The following is a 19681-nucleotide window of genomic DNA, read 5'->3' as shown; positions in this document are numbered from 1 at the left end:
AAAAAAAAAAAAAAAAAAAGAAGAAGAAGAAATAGAATGTTTTGTTAGTTTTCTAATTCAGACATCCTTACTAGGCGCCATATCTGTGTAGCCACTGTGCTTAAACTAAATACAATACACAATTCAGCTTGGTCAGGGACTGCCCCAAACCTATTATTTGATAGTAAATGAGCAGCAGTGCACTGATAAGGTCATCTTTTTGCTCTTCATCCCTATCAGCAAGTCCAATTTATTAGACTAACAGCACTATGCAATGACGTAGTTTGATCTGGCAATTCTGTCCCTCTACTTCCCAGTGTGAGAGAAGATTAAAGCGGGAGTCCACCGGGACTCCGCGATTTATTTATTTTTTTTAAAAGCCAGCAGCTACAAATACTGCAGCTGCTGACTTTTAAATAGTGACACTTACCTGTCCAGCGCGCCCGCGATGTCGGCACCCGAAGCCGATCGCTCGCTCGGCTGCCGGGTCCCGCCGCCATCTTGGGTATGGGAATCAGGAAATGGAGCCTTTCGGCTTCATTTCCCGGTTCCCTACTGCGCATGCGCGAGCCGCGCGGCGCAATCCGGACGGTCCCCGCTGCCTCTGGGAGCTGTGTGTTTCCCAGCAGGCAGCGGGGCACTTGCTGAAGGGGGCGGGCGCTTGCGGAACGGAGGCGTAACCTACGCTCGTTCCGCAGAGCGCTAGCCCGGAAGTGGGTGCAGTTACCTGGATTATCCAGGTAACTGCACCCCCCTCCCCCCTGAAAGGTGCCGATTGTGGCGCCGGAGGGGGGGGGATTCCGATGAGCGGAGGTCCATTTTAGGGTGGACCTCCGCTTTAAGTAGGCTTGTACAGAAACAGACTTAGATACTATTTAATGAATATATCCAGGAAAGAAAGATAGGCAGGAGAAGACTGTGATATATTGGCTTGGCAGGTAAGCACAACCATCTAGAATTTTCATGGTAGGGTTCCTCTGGGCTAAACAAAGTGTACCAAACAAAGTATGCCCTAATGGATAAGTGGCCATGGTGCAAAGTTGCTGTTGTCTTATGCTGGCCATACACAGTTCGAATTTCGAAAGAATTTTCGTATGAATTTCGCACCATTAGTGGGCTGCAGCAACAGCCGATTTTCGTGCGCAAATCAAATTTGAGGAATCGGACATGTTGGGAATTTTTGGAAAAACAAACAATATTCTAATCAATGATGGGAGAATCGTGCGAGAAATGTAATAAGAAAAGAAAATTTACGGAGAGAAACCAAAATTCTTTTCTGTAGCAACATGAGGTGAAATTGAAAGCTTGGTCGGCCGAATTTCGAAAATCAATGGTGGCACCATCGGATCACAAAAAAACGAACTTTCTGATTTTGAAAAGAAAATTTGTTCGAAATTTGACCATGTAAGGCCTGCATTAGAGGTTGTATTTATGATTGTTCAAGTACTGATTTCACTGACCAATTGCACTTAGAGATGAACTCTGGGATAAGGAAATATCTTCTGACTACAATAAATGTGTATTCTCCTTGAATCTTGGTGTGCTTTCTCTTATTCTTCCAGATCTGTGTAGTAATCCAGTGTGAAACATTCACTATGTGTAGGAACTTCCTGTACTACAGACCGGTCACTGCAGCTCTCTCTCCTTATGCAGGGCGACTGGTCTCGTCCCCATCCCCTCCTATAGTTTATATGCAGGAAGCCTGTAGTGGGTGGAGCCTGCTGGGTCCCTCCCACAACTCTGCTGTCTGCACAGGCTTTGTACAGTATATTGATGATGTCACTGCATGTTTTACGAAGCAATATCTGATTCTGCAAAGGCTTTTGGTGTACACAAAGTGAATTTATATTAATTGTGGCTATTAAGGAATATAGTTTAATGAAAGTTTTTGTGCCCAGAGATCAGCTTTAACTGTATTTTGGCACTTTCTTGTTATATTTGCAGAGAATTTGGTTGTCGGAATGTCCGACCGTGTGTACAAGGGCTAAGACTACCCTCTGCATGTATTATTGCTGTCTGTTTCGTTATTGGGGAGATTTCTCCTTACTTACTGTTCTAACACTCAGGAAGTGAGGAGAAATCTACCAAATAGACACAATAGGGATAAAAATGTGACAGAGGTTTCAATCCTTTACCACTCTAATCCATAGCTATGAAAAAAATAAATAAAAAAAGTTTGGGTAGTGTAAGGCCCCTTTCACAATGGGGCGCTTTGCAGGCGCTACAGCGCTAAAAATAGTGCCTGTAAAGTGCCCTGAAACAGCCGTTGCTGTGTCTCCAGTGTGAAACCCCCAAGGGCTTTCACATTGGAGCGGTGTGCTTGCAGGATGGGAAAAAAAGTCCTGCAAGCCGCATCCTTGTAGCGCTGTATGAGCGGTGTATTTACTGCTCCTAAAGCGCCCCTTCCCATAGAAAACAATGGGGCAGCGCTGCAAACCCGCCTACAAAGTACCACTTTGCGGGCGGTTTTAACCCTTTTTCAGCTGCTAGCAGGTATTAAAACTGTGCGGCTAAAGCGATGGTAAAGCGCCGTTAAATATATAACGCTGATTTACCGTCAGCACCCACAACGCCCCAGTGTAAAAGTATCCTAATTCCGCGTACACTCGATCGGAATTCCGGCCAGAAAAAGACCAATGAGAGCTTTTCATTGGAAAATGCGACCGTGTGTATGCTCCATCAGGAATTTAGCTGCCCAAAGTTCCGCCAGCCAAAAGTTGATAGCATGTTCTCAATTTTCCCGACGGAAAAACTTTCTATCAGAAATTCCGATCGTATGTATGCAATTCCGACATGCCAAAAATCACGTACGCTCAGATTCAACTACGAGACAGAAGCTACTGGCTATTGAACTTCCTCTTTCTAGTCCCGTTGTACGTGTTATACGTCACCGCGTTATAAACTATCGTAATTTGGTGTGACCGTGTGTAGGCAAGACAGCTTAAGCGGAATTCCGTCAGAATTCCATCGGGAAAACCATCAGAGCTTTTTCCGACGAGAATTCCGATTGTGTGTACGGCTTTCCTGCACAATTCTCTGTACATTTTAGAGACTTTAGAGCAGGGGTGGGCAATCTGTGGCCCTCCAGTTTTTGCAAAACTACAAGTCCCATTATGCCTCTGCCTCTGGGAGTCATGCTTGTAACTGTCAGCCTTCCTCTGCCACTGGGGGTCATGTATTCAACAGTCAGAGTCCATACCCCCCAACTTTCTGAGATGGGAACAAGGGACACCTATTAGCAAAAGTATGTAGGCATAGGACACGCCTCCTACCACACCTCCTTAAAGGAGAATTGTACAAAAAAAAATGATTGGTTAAACCCACAAGTGCTTTTTTTTTACCATTATTATTCCTTTATATTGGCTTTTGGATTAACACATGAACAATATAAAAATTGGATAAAAGGTTCAGCACTGGAAAACACTTTTTAATGTTTTATTAATCAGCATAGAACCTCTTGAGTAGGGATGAGCTTGGTGTTCAAGTCGAACGCATGCTCGACTCGAACACTGGCTGTTCACCCGTTTGGCAAAGCCAGAACTCTGTGGACCGTGAGCGCCCACAGAGTTCTGGCTTTGCCAAACGGGTGATTTGCTGGCTCATGATTGGCCAAGCATGCACCGTGACCCCGCATGCTTTGCCAATCACAGCGCCGGCAGCGAGGAGAGCCATGATTGGCCACAGGCAGGATGCCTGTGGCCAATCATAGCTCAGGCTGTGTAGTACACGCCCCACACTATATAAGGCCGCCAGCGCAGCGGCCTTGTGTAGTGTTCCGGCTTCTGCAGGAGTTAGTGGGTGTTGTCTGTGTACCTTCAGCGCAGTATACACCTGTATCTACCTATTTTGCTTTATTGCTCTTCTGTAATTGAGCTATCAGCCATCTGCAGGAGTTTCTGGGTGTTGCCTGTGTGCCCTGAGTGCAGTATACACCTGTATCTACCTATATAGCTATATTGCTCTCCTGTAATTGAGCTATCAGCCATCTGCAGGAGTTTCTGGGTGTTGTCTGTGTGCCTTGAGCGCAGTATACACCTGTATCTACCTATATTGCTCTTCTCTAATTGAGCCATCTGCCATCTGCAGGAGTTAGTTGGTGTTGTGTGCCTCCAGCACAGCACAGTATACACCGGTATCTACCCTTTAATTCCTGTTGTTCTATAATAAAGGCATCTGCAGGAGTTAGTGGGTGTTGTGTGCCTCCAGCACAGCACAATATACACCTGTATCTACCCTTTATTGCTGGTGTTCTATAATAAAGGCATCTGCAGGAGTTAGTGCAGCATTCCTGCACTCCAACTAGAGTATCTGGGAGAGGTTGCAGTGTCGTGGCACCAGCAAGCAGTGCCTAAGGCCCAATTTTTCAGCCCCTGTTTAACAGGGGAATGTAATTACAATTCTTGCTATAATATTTCACAGCAGGGCCCATTCCTGTGCCCACTGAGAGTAACTGTGAGGACTTATAGTGTTGTGGCACTAGCACCACAACCACCAAAGGCCCAATTTTTCTACCACTGTTCAACAATGGCATGTAATTACAATTCTTGATATAATCGTTCACAGCAGGGCGCTCCAGCACCCACCAAGAGTCACTTTGAGGGCTTACAATGTTGTGGCAACACCAACACCTTGTTCTGACATTTCTGCAGAGCATATAGGGCAGGCCCCTACTTTCAAACATCCAACTTACAAACGTCTCCTACTTGCAAATGGAAGGAGACAACAGAAAGTGAGATGAAAAAAGACGGACACCAAAAAAAATTATACAGGGGTGATAACCCTTCAATGTTTTCCTAAAAGCTTAAAAATAGTTTTTTTGACTGGAGCTACACTTTAAAAATGTACCAGTTCAAAATTACAAACAGATTCTACTTAACACAACAAACCTACACAGTCCCTGTCTTGTTTGCACCGCCTGTATACTGCTGTTCTGAGTATATAGGGCCAGGGGGCCCCCACGTCTTTCCTTTTTTTAATATGGGTATGGGGTTCCCCTTAATAAGACCCAAAGGGGCTGGTAATGGGCAGGGGGGGCTACCCATGCCATTTTTCTCAATGATTTTCATCCATATTGCCGTAACCGGCAATGTTAAATGTCATTTTGTGCAGGGACTGTTCTAAACACGGGAAACATGTGCCACTTCACAGGCATACTATAGACACCCCCAGGCATGATATTTAAAGGAATATTTCACCTTTTTTTTCACTTTAATTGTCATTAACCACTACAATACTGGGCACTTTCGCCCCCTTCCTTCCCAGCCCAATTTTCCGATTTCAGCACTCTCGCAATTTCAATGACAATTGCGCGGTCACGCTACACTGTACCCAAATTAAATTGTTATCATTTTGTTTGCACAAATAAAGCTTTATTTTGGTGTTATTTATTAACGACTCTGATTTTAATTTTTGCGATATAAGCGAAAAAAGAGCAGAAATTTGGAAAAAAAACAATATTTTCTTCTTTCTATTTTAAAAGAAATCCAACAAAATCGAATTTTGTCATAAATTTAAGCCAAAATGTAATCTGCTACATGTCTTTGGTAACAACAATTTGGTTAAGTGTATAATAATTGGTTTGTGTGATCACGGACATATGTACGCAAATGATCATGTACATATGTGTGCAATAGATCACGGACATATGTGCGCAGATAATCATTGGGACATGTGTTTTTAGTGGGACTTATGTGGGGGACATATGCTTTCATTATTGGGGACATGTGTTTTTATTATTTGGGGACATGTGTGTTTTGGGGACATGTGTGTTATGGGGACATTGTGTTTATACTGTGTGGTGTGTTGTGTGTTTTCACTAGATTGGTGATCAGTGAGTAAAAAGCTGTAAAAAGCTGTAAAAAGCTGTAAAAAACAGCTCATACTCACTGATCATCAGCCGGCTGCAGCAATCTGCTCTCCTCTCCTCAGCAATGACTTCTGTGTGAGGAAAGGAGGAGCCGATTGCCTAGCAATCGGCTGTTTGTTTACATCACATGACGGCCGTGATTGGACACGGCCGTCATGTGATCAGGAGGGCCAATCACAGAGCCCTCCTGCAGATCCGAGATGCGCCGTGTCCGGGTGACACGGGCGCATCAGGATCGCGCCGCTGCGTGGGCACGATCCCCCTACTTCTGATGGACGTTCAGGAACGTCCACTCAGAAGTAGAGAGTTCCTACCCGGCCGTATATGTACATTGGTTGGGTGGGAAGTGGTCAAAATCAGTGCTCCCGAAAAAATTGCTGTTTTTATAAAGATTTTAGGCATTGACCCATGTCCCCTGGCGCAGGAGCCAGGTCCCCAAACCCTTTTTTAGGACAGTATCTTGCATATTAGCAATTAAAATTAGCACTTTTTATTTCGAACGTTCGAGTCCCATAGACTTCAATGGGGTTCTAAAGTTCGCACGAATTTTTGATCCGTTTAAAAGTTCTGGTGCGAACCGAACCGGGGGGTGTTCGGCTCATCCCTGCTCTTGAGCATGTCTGCATGCTTAAAGCCCAATTTTTATTCTTGAACTTTATACTATCAAATCGCAGACACTATTCATTGATTAATTAGATGTTCAAAATCCACACTATTCCACTAGCCTGCCTATCAGCAGCTGCATGAAAGCAAAAATGTTTTTGATTAGAAGTCACTATTAACACAAATGCAGCTCTACAAAAATGAATTCCTGTATGTAATGTTTTCAACCACTTGCATATATACATTCAGTATAATAAAGTGCATCTATATTATGGATGTATACCTTCACTTATGCAAAATCACTCATATGAATCTGTACTTTTAAATTGAAATTAAACCATGCAATATAAGCAACCCTACACAAAGTATTTTATATACATGAAAAAAAGGATGATACATTAAAAGTGCATCAAAGTGAAAATGAAAAATGTCCACTGTCCTTTAAATAATCATACAGTTTTTTCTAAATCTCTGTGCTCATGTATCCTGTGTTTCAATCACCACATGATCACCACCACCTACACAGGCCACTCACCAGATCTCTAGACCCACTTGTAACTGGGTCTATAAACACTTGAAGCGCCTTTAGAGGGTGCCACCACTCCTCCACTCTTGGAATATTCCCACCTAGGCTATTACCTCTTCTTCTCTCCATGAATCCATGACTTCTTCTCTATTCACATGGCCTTTTCCGCTTATAGGCGCTCTAGCTTATACCGATCAGCTATGTTAAAAATGTTATTATAACTTCAATAGCTTTAGCTATTATTATAAAAATTGGTTTCTCTTTTATTTTTTTATCTTTACAGGAACAAGAAACCTCAGAACTTATAAATACTTAGGTCTAATAGTATTGGCATTGATTATACCATTGGCCTTCCTAGGATTGTATCTCATCATGAAGAGAAAACGAAGAAAAGGTATTTTTATTTAATCATATAACATTTTTATTGGTTTAATAAATATATTTTAATAATATTGGTAGCAGAACCTGTTGATGGTCTACAGATAAGGATGTAAAGTGCTGTGTAAACTGTTGGCGCTATATAAATCCTGTATAATAATAACAAGAATAATAAAAAGGAAGAAAAAGGAAGAAAAGTAGGGCAAGCCATAGGGTCCTTTCACACGGGGCGGATCAGTTCTGATCCGCCCCGTGGATGTCCGTTTGCTCAGCGGGGATCACTCCGCCGATCCCCGCTGAGCAGGGAGATGACAGGTCTGTCTCCGCACACTGTGCAGGGACGGACCTGTCACAGCGCCGCTCTCCCCTATGGGAGATCGGATGACGACGGACCGCAGTGCCCGTCGTCATCCGATCCGATCCGCAGACGGATGGAAAAATAGCTTTTTCCTCCGTCACACTTTTTCGGATCGGAGCGGGTCGGATGTCAGCGGACATGTCACCGCTGACATCCGACGCTCCATAGACCTCTATGGAGCACCCGTTCAGGTCCGCCTGAAAAACTGACAGGCGGGCCTGAACGGGACGTTAGTGTGAAAGGGGCCATAGATGAATTTATTTTCTTTCAAAAATTGCTCGATTCCCCCATCAACACAGTCAGTGTTGATTGGGCAATGCCTCTCACAGCGCTATTGTATTCTGCCGGCCGGAAGCCTTCCCAGATGCGATTACTGCCAGCGGCTATAGCCACTGGCGGTAATCGCATGCAGAAAAATCTGACAGGCTGATTGTACCCAAGTCAATCGATGGATCAGCTGACAAACAGCCTGCCCATACATGGATTGAAAATTTGGCCAGTTTCTGCTGATCCAGCCAAATTGCGATCCATATATGGTCAGCTTAAGAGGCAATCTAATATATTTTCTAGGGGCAGTTGAGTACTAGACTCCAGGACCAAGGCTACCATCTGTGCAAAAATCTACCGTTGCATATCAGGGCTGTGTAATGAGTAAGCTGGGAAAGTGTAACCGTTCCATCATTAATATGGAGATTTCTTACTCAACAAGCAAAAGAAAAAAAGAAAGGGATTTCCCATTTCTAAACAGGTGATATTTAACTCCATACAAACTGTCAAAAATGTATCCTTCAACATCCAACACATGTTAGAGATGTAATGAGCAAACAGACAAACTTCTACATATATTATGAAGCTGTAAAAACCTACAAAGCTTGTAGGGTATAGGCTTGTATAGGTTTGTGGGTATAGAATTGGGTATATGGGATTGTGTGATATTATTATTATTATTATTATTATTATTATTCATTTATTTTTATTTTTTTGTGGTTGAACTGGATGGACTTGTGTCTTTTTTCAACCTGACTAACTATGTAAAAACAGTAGCATTCGTCATAGCTAACATTACGGGGGAACCTATCCGAGCTTACTCCTGCTACAGCCTTACAGCCTCATATCCCTTAATATACAGAACAATTGGAAATCCATTAACGCACTTAATCTATAAGCGGTTATTTCTAGACTAAATACTCAAGCACAATTTGAACTGATGCTAGCATACAAAAATGTCTGAATTTCCAAATTTTCGAATTTTCAAATTTCCAAATTTTCAAATTTACGAATTTTTGAATTTACGAATTTTTGAATTTACGAACTCTTGCATTTACGAATTTTACCAGCAGTGCACATGTCTATAAGAAATCATAAATTCTGCCAGGGTATGTAAACTTATGAGCACAACTGTACAGAGCTGCACCATTCTGGCCAAAATGAGAATCACGATTTTTTTGCTTAGAATAAAAAGATCACGATTCTCTCATGATTCTAGCGGCATAAAATCTTTCACATTATACAAAAAAAATTGGGCTAACTTTACTGGTTAGATTTTTATTTTTTTTTATTCATTAACCACTTACAGACCGGACTATTTTGCTGGCTTAAGACCAGACCACTTTTTGCGATTCGGCACTGCGTCGCTTTAACTGACAATTGCGCGGTCGTGCGACGTGGCTCCCAAACAAAATTGACGTCCTTTTTTTCCCACAAATAGAGCTTTCTTTTGGTGGTATTTGATCACCCCTGCGTTTTTTATTTTTTCGCTATAAACAAAAATAGAGCGACGATTTTGAAAAAAATGCATTATTTTTTACTTTTTGTTATAATAAATATCCCCAAAAAATATCTAAAAAAAACATTTTTTCCCTCAGTTTAGGCCGATACGTATTCTTCTACATATTTTTGGTAAAAAAAATTGCAATAAGCGATTATTGATTGGTTTGCACAAAAGTTATAGCGTTTACAAAATAGTTTTATAGCATTTTTATTAATATTTTTTTTTCTTTACTAGTAATGGCGGTGATCAGCGATTTTTATTTTGACTGCGACATTATGGCGGACACATCTGACATTTTTGACACATTTTTGGGACCATTGTCATTTATACAGCAATCAGTGCTATATAAATGCAGTGATTCCTGTGTAAATGACACTGGCAGTGAAGGGGTTAACCAGGGGGTGGCAGTGTAGGGGTTAAGTGTTCCTAGGGGTGTGTTACTAACTGTGGGGGGCTTGGCTTTGTTTTAGTGAACACTGATCTCTGCTCCAATCACATGGAACAGAGATCAGCGTCACTTGTTGCTAGACAGAACAGCCACCCCGTGAGATGATCGCGGGTATGCCCACGGTGATCGAGTCCACGGGACCCGCGACCGGACTCACAGGGGTCCCAATTGGCATACTCGTGATGGCAGGGCGGCATTTAAAACTGGACGTACCTGTACGCCAGTATGCCTGCCCGTGCCATTCTGCTGACGTACATCGGCGTGCGCTGGTCGGGAAGTGGTTAAAATTAATTTTTTCCCCAAAAAAATTTAATTTGAAAGATAGCTGCGCAAATACAGTGTGACATTAAATATTGCAACAACCACTATTTTATTCTCTAGGGTCTCTTCTAAAAAAAAAATATATATATATAATGTTTGGGGGTTCTAAGTAGTGTCTAGCAATTTCTAGCAAAAAAAAAAGAATGATTTTAACTTGAAAACAACTGTCAGAAAAAGGTGTTTAAGTGGTTAAATGTTCCTAATTTACATACAAAAGTCTATTCCTTTGATGTAAAAGACAAATTGATACAATGTTTAGACTTAACATTCCACTGATAGAATGTTTTAAAACTTGGCAGACTGCCCAGACTGACTTTTGACCTGAGAGCAGAGAGAAAATTCTCTGCATACCAAATCGGGAAGATCCGGAAACCCTTTGTCAAGATCGCAATGGGGAAAAAATTGATTCAAATGATTCTTGGTGATTAATCGTGCTGCTCTAAAACTGTATTTAACCACTTCAGCCCTGAAAGATTTGGCTGCTCACTGACCAGGCCATTTTTTGTAATTCGACACTGCGTCGCTTTAACTGACAATTGCGCAGTTGTGCAACGTTGCACCCAAACAAAATGTATGTCTTTTTTTCCCCCCACAAATAGAGCTTTCTTTTGGAGGTATTTAATCACCTCTGCAGTTTTTATTTTTGCGCTATAAACAAGAGAAGAGTGACAATTTTGAAAAAAACACAATAAATTACTTTTTGCTATAATAAATATCTCACATTTTTTTTCCTCAGTTTAGGCAGATATGTATGTGTATATTGATTGGTTTGCGCAAGAGTTAGGGGATAGATTTATGACATTTTTTTTTTACTAATTATGGTGGCAATCTGCGATTTTTTTATTTTATTTTTATTGGGTCTGCGATATTGCAGATGACAAATTGGACACTTTTGACACATTTTTGGGACCATTGACAATTATGCAGTGATCAGTGCTATACAAATGCACTGATTACTGTATAAATGTCACTGGCAGGGAAGGGGTTAACACTAGGGGGCAATCAAGGGGTTATCTGTGTTCACTAGGTGTGTTCTAACTGTAGGGGGGATGGGACTGACTAGGGGAAGAGAGAGATCGGTGTTCATACTTAGTATGAACACACAATCTGTCTCCTCTCCCCTGAGAGAACCGGAATCTATGGGTTTACATACACAGATCCCGGTTCTCGCTCTGTCACGAGCGATCACGGATGCCCGGCAGTCATCGTGCCCGCTGGGCACTCGCATTGGCTCCAGGCACACGCTGCGGGCCCCTAATGGCCAAAAGGCCAAGCGACGTAAGGTAACGTCGATTTTCCCAGCGAGCCAACCTGCCGCAGTTTTGCTGTTCCGGAAGTGATTAAAAGATTATAACTTGAAAATCTAACGCTCATTTTGAATTACTATGAATAACCATCAGAGTATAAAATCGGTATAGTCTAGCATCTTTGCTTTTCTTTCTTTGTATTTCTCCTTCCTAATTTTAAGTTTAAGTGGTAATAATTTTAGATCAACTCGATGTCCATCGCAGACCTACAGTTTGAACCCATTAGAGGTAGGATTGTTTAGAACACCAAAAACTGAATAATCCTATACCAAATTTCCATTATATTTTAGTTATCATTACCATTGCCGAACACTGCATTGGCAATTTATAGCTGTATTGTTATTCATTATACATAAATAAAAATGTATTGATTAAAAAAAAAAAACAGGGGACATCTTCCAATAGAGACCCTTGCTCTAGTAACGATCTCCTTCATTTTGGGGAGATCCCCTGTTAGTTCCTGTTGTGTCTCTGGGACAGAAAGTGAAGAACTATCTTCCTAATGGGACACAAACACCAAGTTGTGGCTAAGACATACTTTAATTTTAGGCTATTGTTCTGAGTGATCCATAGGTGTGACATACTCTAATTCATCACATCTTAATAGAATTTAAAATTGTCACCACGCCAATATAAGACACATAAACCCACTGCGGAAGAAGTAGATAATTAGCCCTGCATTCACTGAATAAGAACTTACTTTTAATCCCAGAAAGATTACCTAAAGCAACAAAGATGTTAATGGCATTGGATTTAAGTTGACTAAAACTTTGGGCATCCACAAATTTTGTTCTTTTGTTCCACAAAATTTTTGTTCCAAGAGTTATCTAAATAAGTGAAGATAATCCCAGCCATAGATGGAAGGATTTTCTTTCCTGCAGCCACGAGTTGCAGTAAAGAAAATTGCTTGATTTCCCTATCAACACAGTCAGTGTTGATGGGGAATCCTTCCTGCTGAGCCACTAGCAATAATCACATGTCAAATCCGACAGGCTGGTTGTACCCAAGCTGATCGAACAACGTGGGTACAGTCAGCCTGCCCATACATGGTTTGAATCTCGGCCAGTTCCGGCTGAACCAGCCAAGATTCGAACCGTTTATGGCCGGCTTTGCTGTATGTAAAGCATAATGGTGTCAGTGAGTGACTAAGTTTAGGAAGTAGAAGAAAGGTTTGAGGTGCTGGATTTATTAAAGCAGTAGTATTCTCAATCAGGTCTTAAAGTTTGTTTCCACTGCAGCCATATTAAGAGAATACCTTCTTTATATGTGTTACGTTTTCCCAATCACATTAAAATGTAACTAAAATCAAAACTTTTTTTTTTGTTTTCTGGAAAGAGTAAGGGAGGGTTATAACCTTCTTGATTTTTAAGTCAAGTTAAGTGGCACTAAAGGCAAAACTTTATATACAGATATATATATATATATATATATATATATATATATATATATATATATATAAAATCTCACAAAGGTGAGTACACCCCTCACATTGTTGTAAATATTTTATTCTATCTTTTCATGTGACAACGCTAAAGAAATGACACTTTGCTGCAATGCTGAGTGTACAGCTTGTATAACAGTATAAATGTGCTGTCCTCTCAAAATAACTCAACACAGCCATTCGTGTCTAAACCACTGGCAACAAAAGTGAGTACACCCCTAAGTGAAAATATGCAAGTTCTACCCAATTAGCCATTGTCCCTCCCATGTGTCATGTGACTAGTTGGTGTTACAAAGTCTCAGGTGTGAATGGGGAGCAGGCGTGTTAAATTTGATGTTATCACTCTCACTCTCTCATACTGGTCACTAGAAGTTCAACATGGCACCTCATGGCAAAGAACTCTCTGAGGATCTGAAAAAAAATTGTTGCTCTACATAAAGATGGCCTAGGCCAGTGATGGCGAACCTTTTTCAGTCTGAGTGCCCAAACTGAAATAAATAAGTTGGTTTTGTGTTGTAAAGTGCCAACACGGCAATTCGCGAGAGATGGGTGCTGAGCAAAAGAGAGGGGGTGTGTGAGAGACATGGGGGTGTGTGTAAGAGAGAGGGGGGTTGTGAGAGAGAGAGAGAGAGAGAGAGAGAAAGGGGGGTGTGAGAGAGAGAGGACACATAGAGAAAGGTGACAGAGAGTGAGGGGGGACAGATAGATAGAGATAGGGGACACACACAGAGAGGGGGGACACACGGGGGGGCAGAGAGAGAGGGGGGACAGAGAGATGGGGGCACAGAGAGGGGAGGGGGGACAGAGGGGGAGGGGTGTGAGATGCTGAGAGAGATGGGACAGAGAGAGAGAGAGATGGGAGAGAGAGAGAGATATGGGACAGATAAAGCGGAGGACACAGTGACAGAGAGAGAGGTGACAGAGTGAGGGGGGGGACAGATAGATAGAGATAGGGGACACACACAGAGAGGGGGACACACGGGGGGGGGGGAAGAGAGAGAGGGGGGACAGAGAGATGGGGGGAACACAGAGGGGGAGGAGTGTGAGAGATGCTGAGAGAGAGAGAGGGGGCAGAGAGAGATAGATATGGGACAGAGATAAAGGGGAGGGCACAAAGAGAGAGAGGGGACAGAGAGAGAGGGGAGGGCACAGAGAAAGAGAGAGAGCGGGGACAGAGAGAGGGGGGGCACAGAGAGACAGGGGGGACACAGAGAGAGAGAGAGAGGGGGGGACAGAGAGAGAGAGGGGAGGACAGAGAGAGAGAGAGAGGGGGGACAGAGAGAGAGAGAGGGGGGACAGAGAGAGAGAGAGGGGGGACAGAGAGAGAGAGAGAGGACACAGAGAGAGGGGGCACAGAGAGGGGGAGCAGAAAGAGGGGGACACGGGGGCTGAAAAAGAGGAGAGCTCAGAGAAAGGGAGACCTCTAGCTCTGTCCTTATCTGCAATCCCTGCTCTGCCTCCCTGCCCCAGTCTTTGTCTGCAGGTATTCAGTGTATAATTGTGCCCGGTACCTGTCTCAATCCCTGTTCCATCCAGCGGCTCCCTCACAGCCTGCGCCTCTCGCCTGTCCTTGTCTTCTGGGCCCATGGTCAGTCTGTTCTCCGGGCCTCACTGTTGAAGGAGGTTTGAGGAGTCCAAGCTCCGGAAGGCGACAGGGATGCTGCGCCCCTCTTCAGCCATACAATGAAGCAGTGAAGCTCTTCTCTCCCTCCCATGCGTGCTGTCAGGCCTGTAGCCTACCACGTGGAGAATGTGGGGCCGCCCACTCACTTGTGCAGACAGTTTCCCGCACCTCGCCGCTGCTTGCTTCTCTCCCTCGCGTGCTCTCAGGTCTCTAGCCTTCCGCGCGGAGGCTGCGGAGCCACCCACCCACTCACTCGTGCAGTTAATTTCCTGCACCTCGCCACTGTTTGCTGCCATGTTCTCCCCACCGTAAACCAGGACCCTCTCGCGTGCCCACAGAGATGGCTCTGCGTGCCAGCTGTGGCACGCGTGCCATAGGTTCGCCATCACTGGCCTAGGCTATAAGAAGATTGCCAAGACATTGGAACTGAGCTGCAGCATGGTGGCCGAAACCATACAGCGTTTTAACAGGACAAGTTCCATTTAGAACAGGCCTCGCCATGGTCGACCAAAGAGGTTGAGTGCACGTGCTCAGCGTCATATCCAGAGGTTGTCTTTGGGAAATAGACGTATGAGTGCTGCCAGCATTGCTGCAGAGGTTGAAGGGGCAGGGGGTCAGTCTGTCAGTGCTCAGACCATACGCCGCACACTGTATTAAATTGGTCTGCATGGCTGTCATCCCAGAAGGAAGCGTCTTCTAAAGAAAATGCACAAGAAAGCCTGAAAACAGTTTGCTGAAGACAAGCAGACTAAGGACATGGATTACTGCAACCATGTCCTGTGGTCTGATGAGACCAAGATAAACTTATTTGGTTCAGATGGTGTTAAGCATGTGTGGCGGCAACAAGGTGAGGAATACAAAGACAAGTGTGTCTTGGCTACAGTGAAGCATGGTGGTGGGGGTGTCATGGTCTGGGGCTGCATGAGTGCTGCCGGCACTGGGGAGCTACAGTTCATTGAGGGAACCATGAATGCCAACATGTACTGTGACATACTGAAGCAGAGCATGATCCCCTCCCTTCAGAGACTGGGCCACAGGTCAATATTCCAACATGATAACGACCCCAAAAACACCTCCAAGATCACCACTGCCTTGCAAAAGAAGCTGAGGGTAAAGGTGACTGGCCAAGCATATCTCCCGACCTAAACCCTATTAAGCATCTGTGGGGCGTCCTCAAATGGAAGGTGGAGGAGCGCAAGGTCTCTAACATCCACCAGCTCTGTGATGTCATCATGGAGGAGGAGAAGAGGACTCCAGTAACAACCTGTGAAGCTCTGGTGAACTCCATGCCCAAGAGAGTTAAGGCACTGCTGGAAAATAATGGTTGCCACACAAAATATTGACACTTTGGAAATTTGGACATTTTCACTTAGGGGTGTACTCACGTTTGTTGCAAGCATTTTAGACATTAATGGCTGTGTGTTGAATTATTTTGAGGGGAGAGCAAATTTACACTGTTATACAAGCTGTACACTCACTACTTTACATTGTAGTAAAGTGTCATTTCTTCAGTGTTGTCACATGAAAAGATATAATAAAATATTTACAAAAATGTGAGGGGTGTACTCACTTTTGTGAGATACTGTGTGTGTGTGTATGTGTGTGTGTGTGTGTATGTATATATATATATATATATATATATATATATATATATATATATATATATATATATATATATATATATATATATATATATAGTGGTGTGAAAAAGTGTTTGCCCCCTTCCTCATTTCCTGTTCCTTTGCATGTTTGTCACACTTAAGTGTTTCGGAACATCAAACCAATTTAAACAATAGTCAAGGACAACACAAGTAAACACAAAATGCAATTTGTAAATGAAGGTGTTTATTATTAAAGGTGAAACAAAAAACCAAACCATCATGGCCCTGTGTGAAAAAGTGATTGCCCCCTAAACCTAATAACTGGTTGGGCCACCCTTAGCAGCAACAACTGCAACCAAGCGTTTGCGATAACGTGCAATGAGGCTTTTACAGCGTCCTGGAGGAATTTTGGCCCACTCATCTTTGCAGAATTGTCCTAATTCAGTTACATTAGAGGGTTTTCGAGCATGAACGGCCTTTTTAAGGTCATACCACAACATCTCAATAGGATTCAGGTCAGGACTTTGGCTAGGCCACTCCAAAGTCTTCATTTTGTTTTTCTTCAGCCATTCGGTGGTGGACTTGCTGGTGTGTTTAGGATCATTGTCCTGCTGCAGAACCCAAGTTCGTTTCAGCTTGAGTACACGAACAGATGGTCGGACATTCTCCTTCAGGATCTCTTGGTAGACAGCAGAATTCATAGTTCCTTTTATCACGGCAAGTCTTCCAGGTCCTGAAGCAGCAAAACAGCCCCAGACCATCACACTACCACCACCATATTTTTCTGTTGGTATAATGTTCTTTTTATGAAATGCAGTGTTCCTTCTACGCCAGATATACTTGGACACACACCTTCCAAAGAGTTCCACTTTTGTCTCATCGGTCCACAGAATGTTGTCCCAAAAGTCTTGGGGATCATCAAGATGTGTTGTGGAGAAATTGAGACGAGCTTTGATGTTCTTTTTGCTCAGCAGTGGTTTTCTCCTTGGAACTCTGCCATGCAGGCCATTTTTGCCCAGTCTTTTCCTGATGGTGGAGGCATGAACGCTGACTTTAACTGAGGCAAGTGAGGCCTGCAGTTCCTTGGACGTTGTTGTGGGGTCTTTTGTGACCTCTTGGATGAGTCGTCGCTGCGCTCTTGGGGTAATTTTGGGCGGCCGGCCACTCCTGGGAAGGTTTACCACTGTTCCATGTCTTCGCCATTTGTGGATAATGGCTCTCACTGTGGTTCGCTGGATTCCCAAAGCTTTGGAAATGGCTTTATAACCCTTTCCAGACTGATAGATCTCAATTACTTTCTTTCTCAATTGTTCCTGAATTTCTTTGGGTCTCGGCATGATGTGTAGCTTTTAAGGATCTTCTGGTGGACCTTACTGTGTCAAGCAGCTCCTATTTAAGTGATGCCTTGATTGTGAACAGTAGGGATGAGCCGAACACCCCCGGTTCGGTTCGCACCAGAACTTGCGAACGACCCCCGCGTTCGGTACGAACGTTAGAACCCCATTGAAGTCTATGGGACTCGAACGTTCAAATTGGAAAGTGCTAATTTTAACGGCTAATATGCAAGATAGTGTCCTAAAAAGGGTTTGGGGACCTGCCTCCTGCCTCAGGGGACATGGGTCACTGCAAAAAAAAGTTTTAAAAACTGCCGTTTTGACGGGAGCACTGATTTTAATGACGATTAAAGTGAAAAAAAAAAGTGAAATATTCCTTTAAATATGGTGCCTGGGGGGTGTCTGTAGTATGCCTGTGAAGTGCCACGTGTTTCCCGTGTTTAGAACAGTCTCTGCACAAAATGACATTAAACGGAAATAACACCATTTAAAACTGCTTGCGGTTTTAATGTTATATCTGGTTCCTGCAATATGGTTGAAAATCATTGAGAAACATGGCATGGGTAGCCCTCCCTGCCCATTACCAGCCTATTTGGGTCTTGTACGCATATTAAGGGGAACCCCGTACCCATATTAAAAAAAGGAAATGCGTGTGGCCCCCAGGCCCTATATACTCAGAACAGCAGTATACAGGCGGTGCAAACAAGACAGGGACTGTGTAGGTTTGTTGTGTTAAGTTGAATCTGTTTGTCATTTTCAACCGGTACATTTTTAAAGTGTAGCTCCAGTCAAAAAAACTATCTTTAAGCTTTTTGGAAAACATAGGGAAGGGTTATCACCCCTGTATAATTTGTTTTGTCGTCCATCTTTTTTCATCTCACTTGCTGCTGTCTCCTTGCGTTTGCAAGTAGGAGATGTTTGTAAGTTGGATGTTTGAAAGTAGGGGCCTGCCCTATATTATAGCGTTATGTACTGGGTACAGAGCACGCAGACAGCACGCACTATCTCCTAACACTACTGACTGCAAGCTCTATTATTAACCACTTGTTAGCCCAATGTTTGCATAAAGTGAAAGATGAAGTTATGCTGAGTAAATAGATATCAAACATGTCACTCTTCAAAATTGCACATGCCCGTGGAATGGCGCCAAACGTCGCTACTTAAAAAATCCCCATAGGCGACGCTTTAATTTTTTTTTTACTGGTTACATGTTTTGAGTTGCAGAGGAGGTCTAGGACTAGAATTATTGCTCTCGCTCTAACATTCTCGGCGATACCTCACATGTGTGGCACATGCGAGCACATGGGGACATGGGCGCTTTAATTTTTATTTTATTTTTTTATTGTTCATTTTACTTTATTTATTTTAGTTTGACATTTTTTTTTCCCCAAAAATATATTTTTGATCACTTTTATTCCTATTACAAGAAATGTAAACATCCCTTGTAATAGGAATATGGGGTGACAGGTCCTCTTTACAGTGAAATCTGGGGGGTCAATATGACCCCACATCTCACCTCTAGGCTGGGAAGCCTGAAATAAAAAATAAAAAAGATTCTGGCTTTGATCGTACTGGCGAGTTGGTAGAAGCACCGGAGGGCGGTGAGGGGTGGGAGGCGTCTATGGCTGGGTATTTCAGGGTATCACCGAGTATGGCTGGGTATCTCTGAGTATGGCTGGGTATGGCAATTTATGGCAGGGTATTACAGAGTATTGGCGGGGTATTGGCGGGGTACTACAGAGTAATAGCAGGGTACTGCAGAGTATTGGGGGGTACTACAGAGTAATGGCAGGGTACTGCAGAGTATTGGGGGTTACTGCAGAGTATTGGGGGTTACTGCAGAGTAATGTGGGGGTACTGCAGAGTAATGGGGGGTACTGCAGAGTATTGGGGGGTACTGCAGAGTAATGGGGGTTACTGCAGAGTAATGGGGGGTACTGCAGAGTAATGGCAGGGTACTGCACTGCAGAGTAATGACAGGGTACTGCAGAGTATTGGGGGTACTGCAGAGTAATGGCGGGTACTGCAGAGTAATGGCGGGTACTGCAGAGTATTGGGGGGTACTGCAGAGTAATGGGGGTTACTGCAGAGTAATGGGGGGTACTGCAGAGTAATGGCAGGGTA

At 43.4% G+C, this 19681-nt stretch overlaps 1 protein-coding gene across 2 annotated transcripts in view; it reads left to right on the top strand.

The window, feature by feature from the left end:
* LOC143942899 (CD48 antigen-like) overlaps window positions 1–19681 on the top strand; it is a 149040-nt gene that overhangs the window by 115549 nt on the left and 13810 nt on the right. For both annotated transcript variants that reach the window (XM_077464311.1, XM_077464310.1), the window contains exon 4: window positions 7258–7368. In XM_077464311.1, coding sequence (XP_077320437.1) covers window positions 7258–7368 — 111 coding nt within the window. The remainder of the gene's footprint in view (window positions 1–7257; window positions 7369–19681) is intronic.

The sequence above is a fragment of the Lithobates pipiens genome, unplaced genomic scaffold (genome assembly GCF_037356315.1).
Source record: "Lithobates pipiens isolate NorthernLeopardFrog02 unplaced genomic scaffold, aLitPip1_a1.2 Scaffold_30, whole genome shotgun sequence".
Lineage (NCBI taxonomy): Eukaryota > Metazoa > Chordata > Amphibia > Anura > Ranidae > Lithobates > Lithobates pipiens.
The sequence above is the reverse complement of the archived record's forward strand: the minus strand, read 5'-3'. Positions and strand labels throughout refer to the sequence as shown.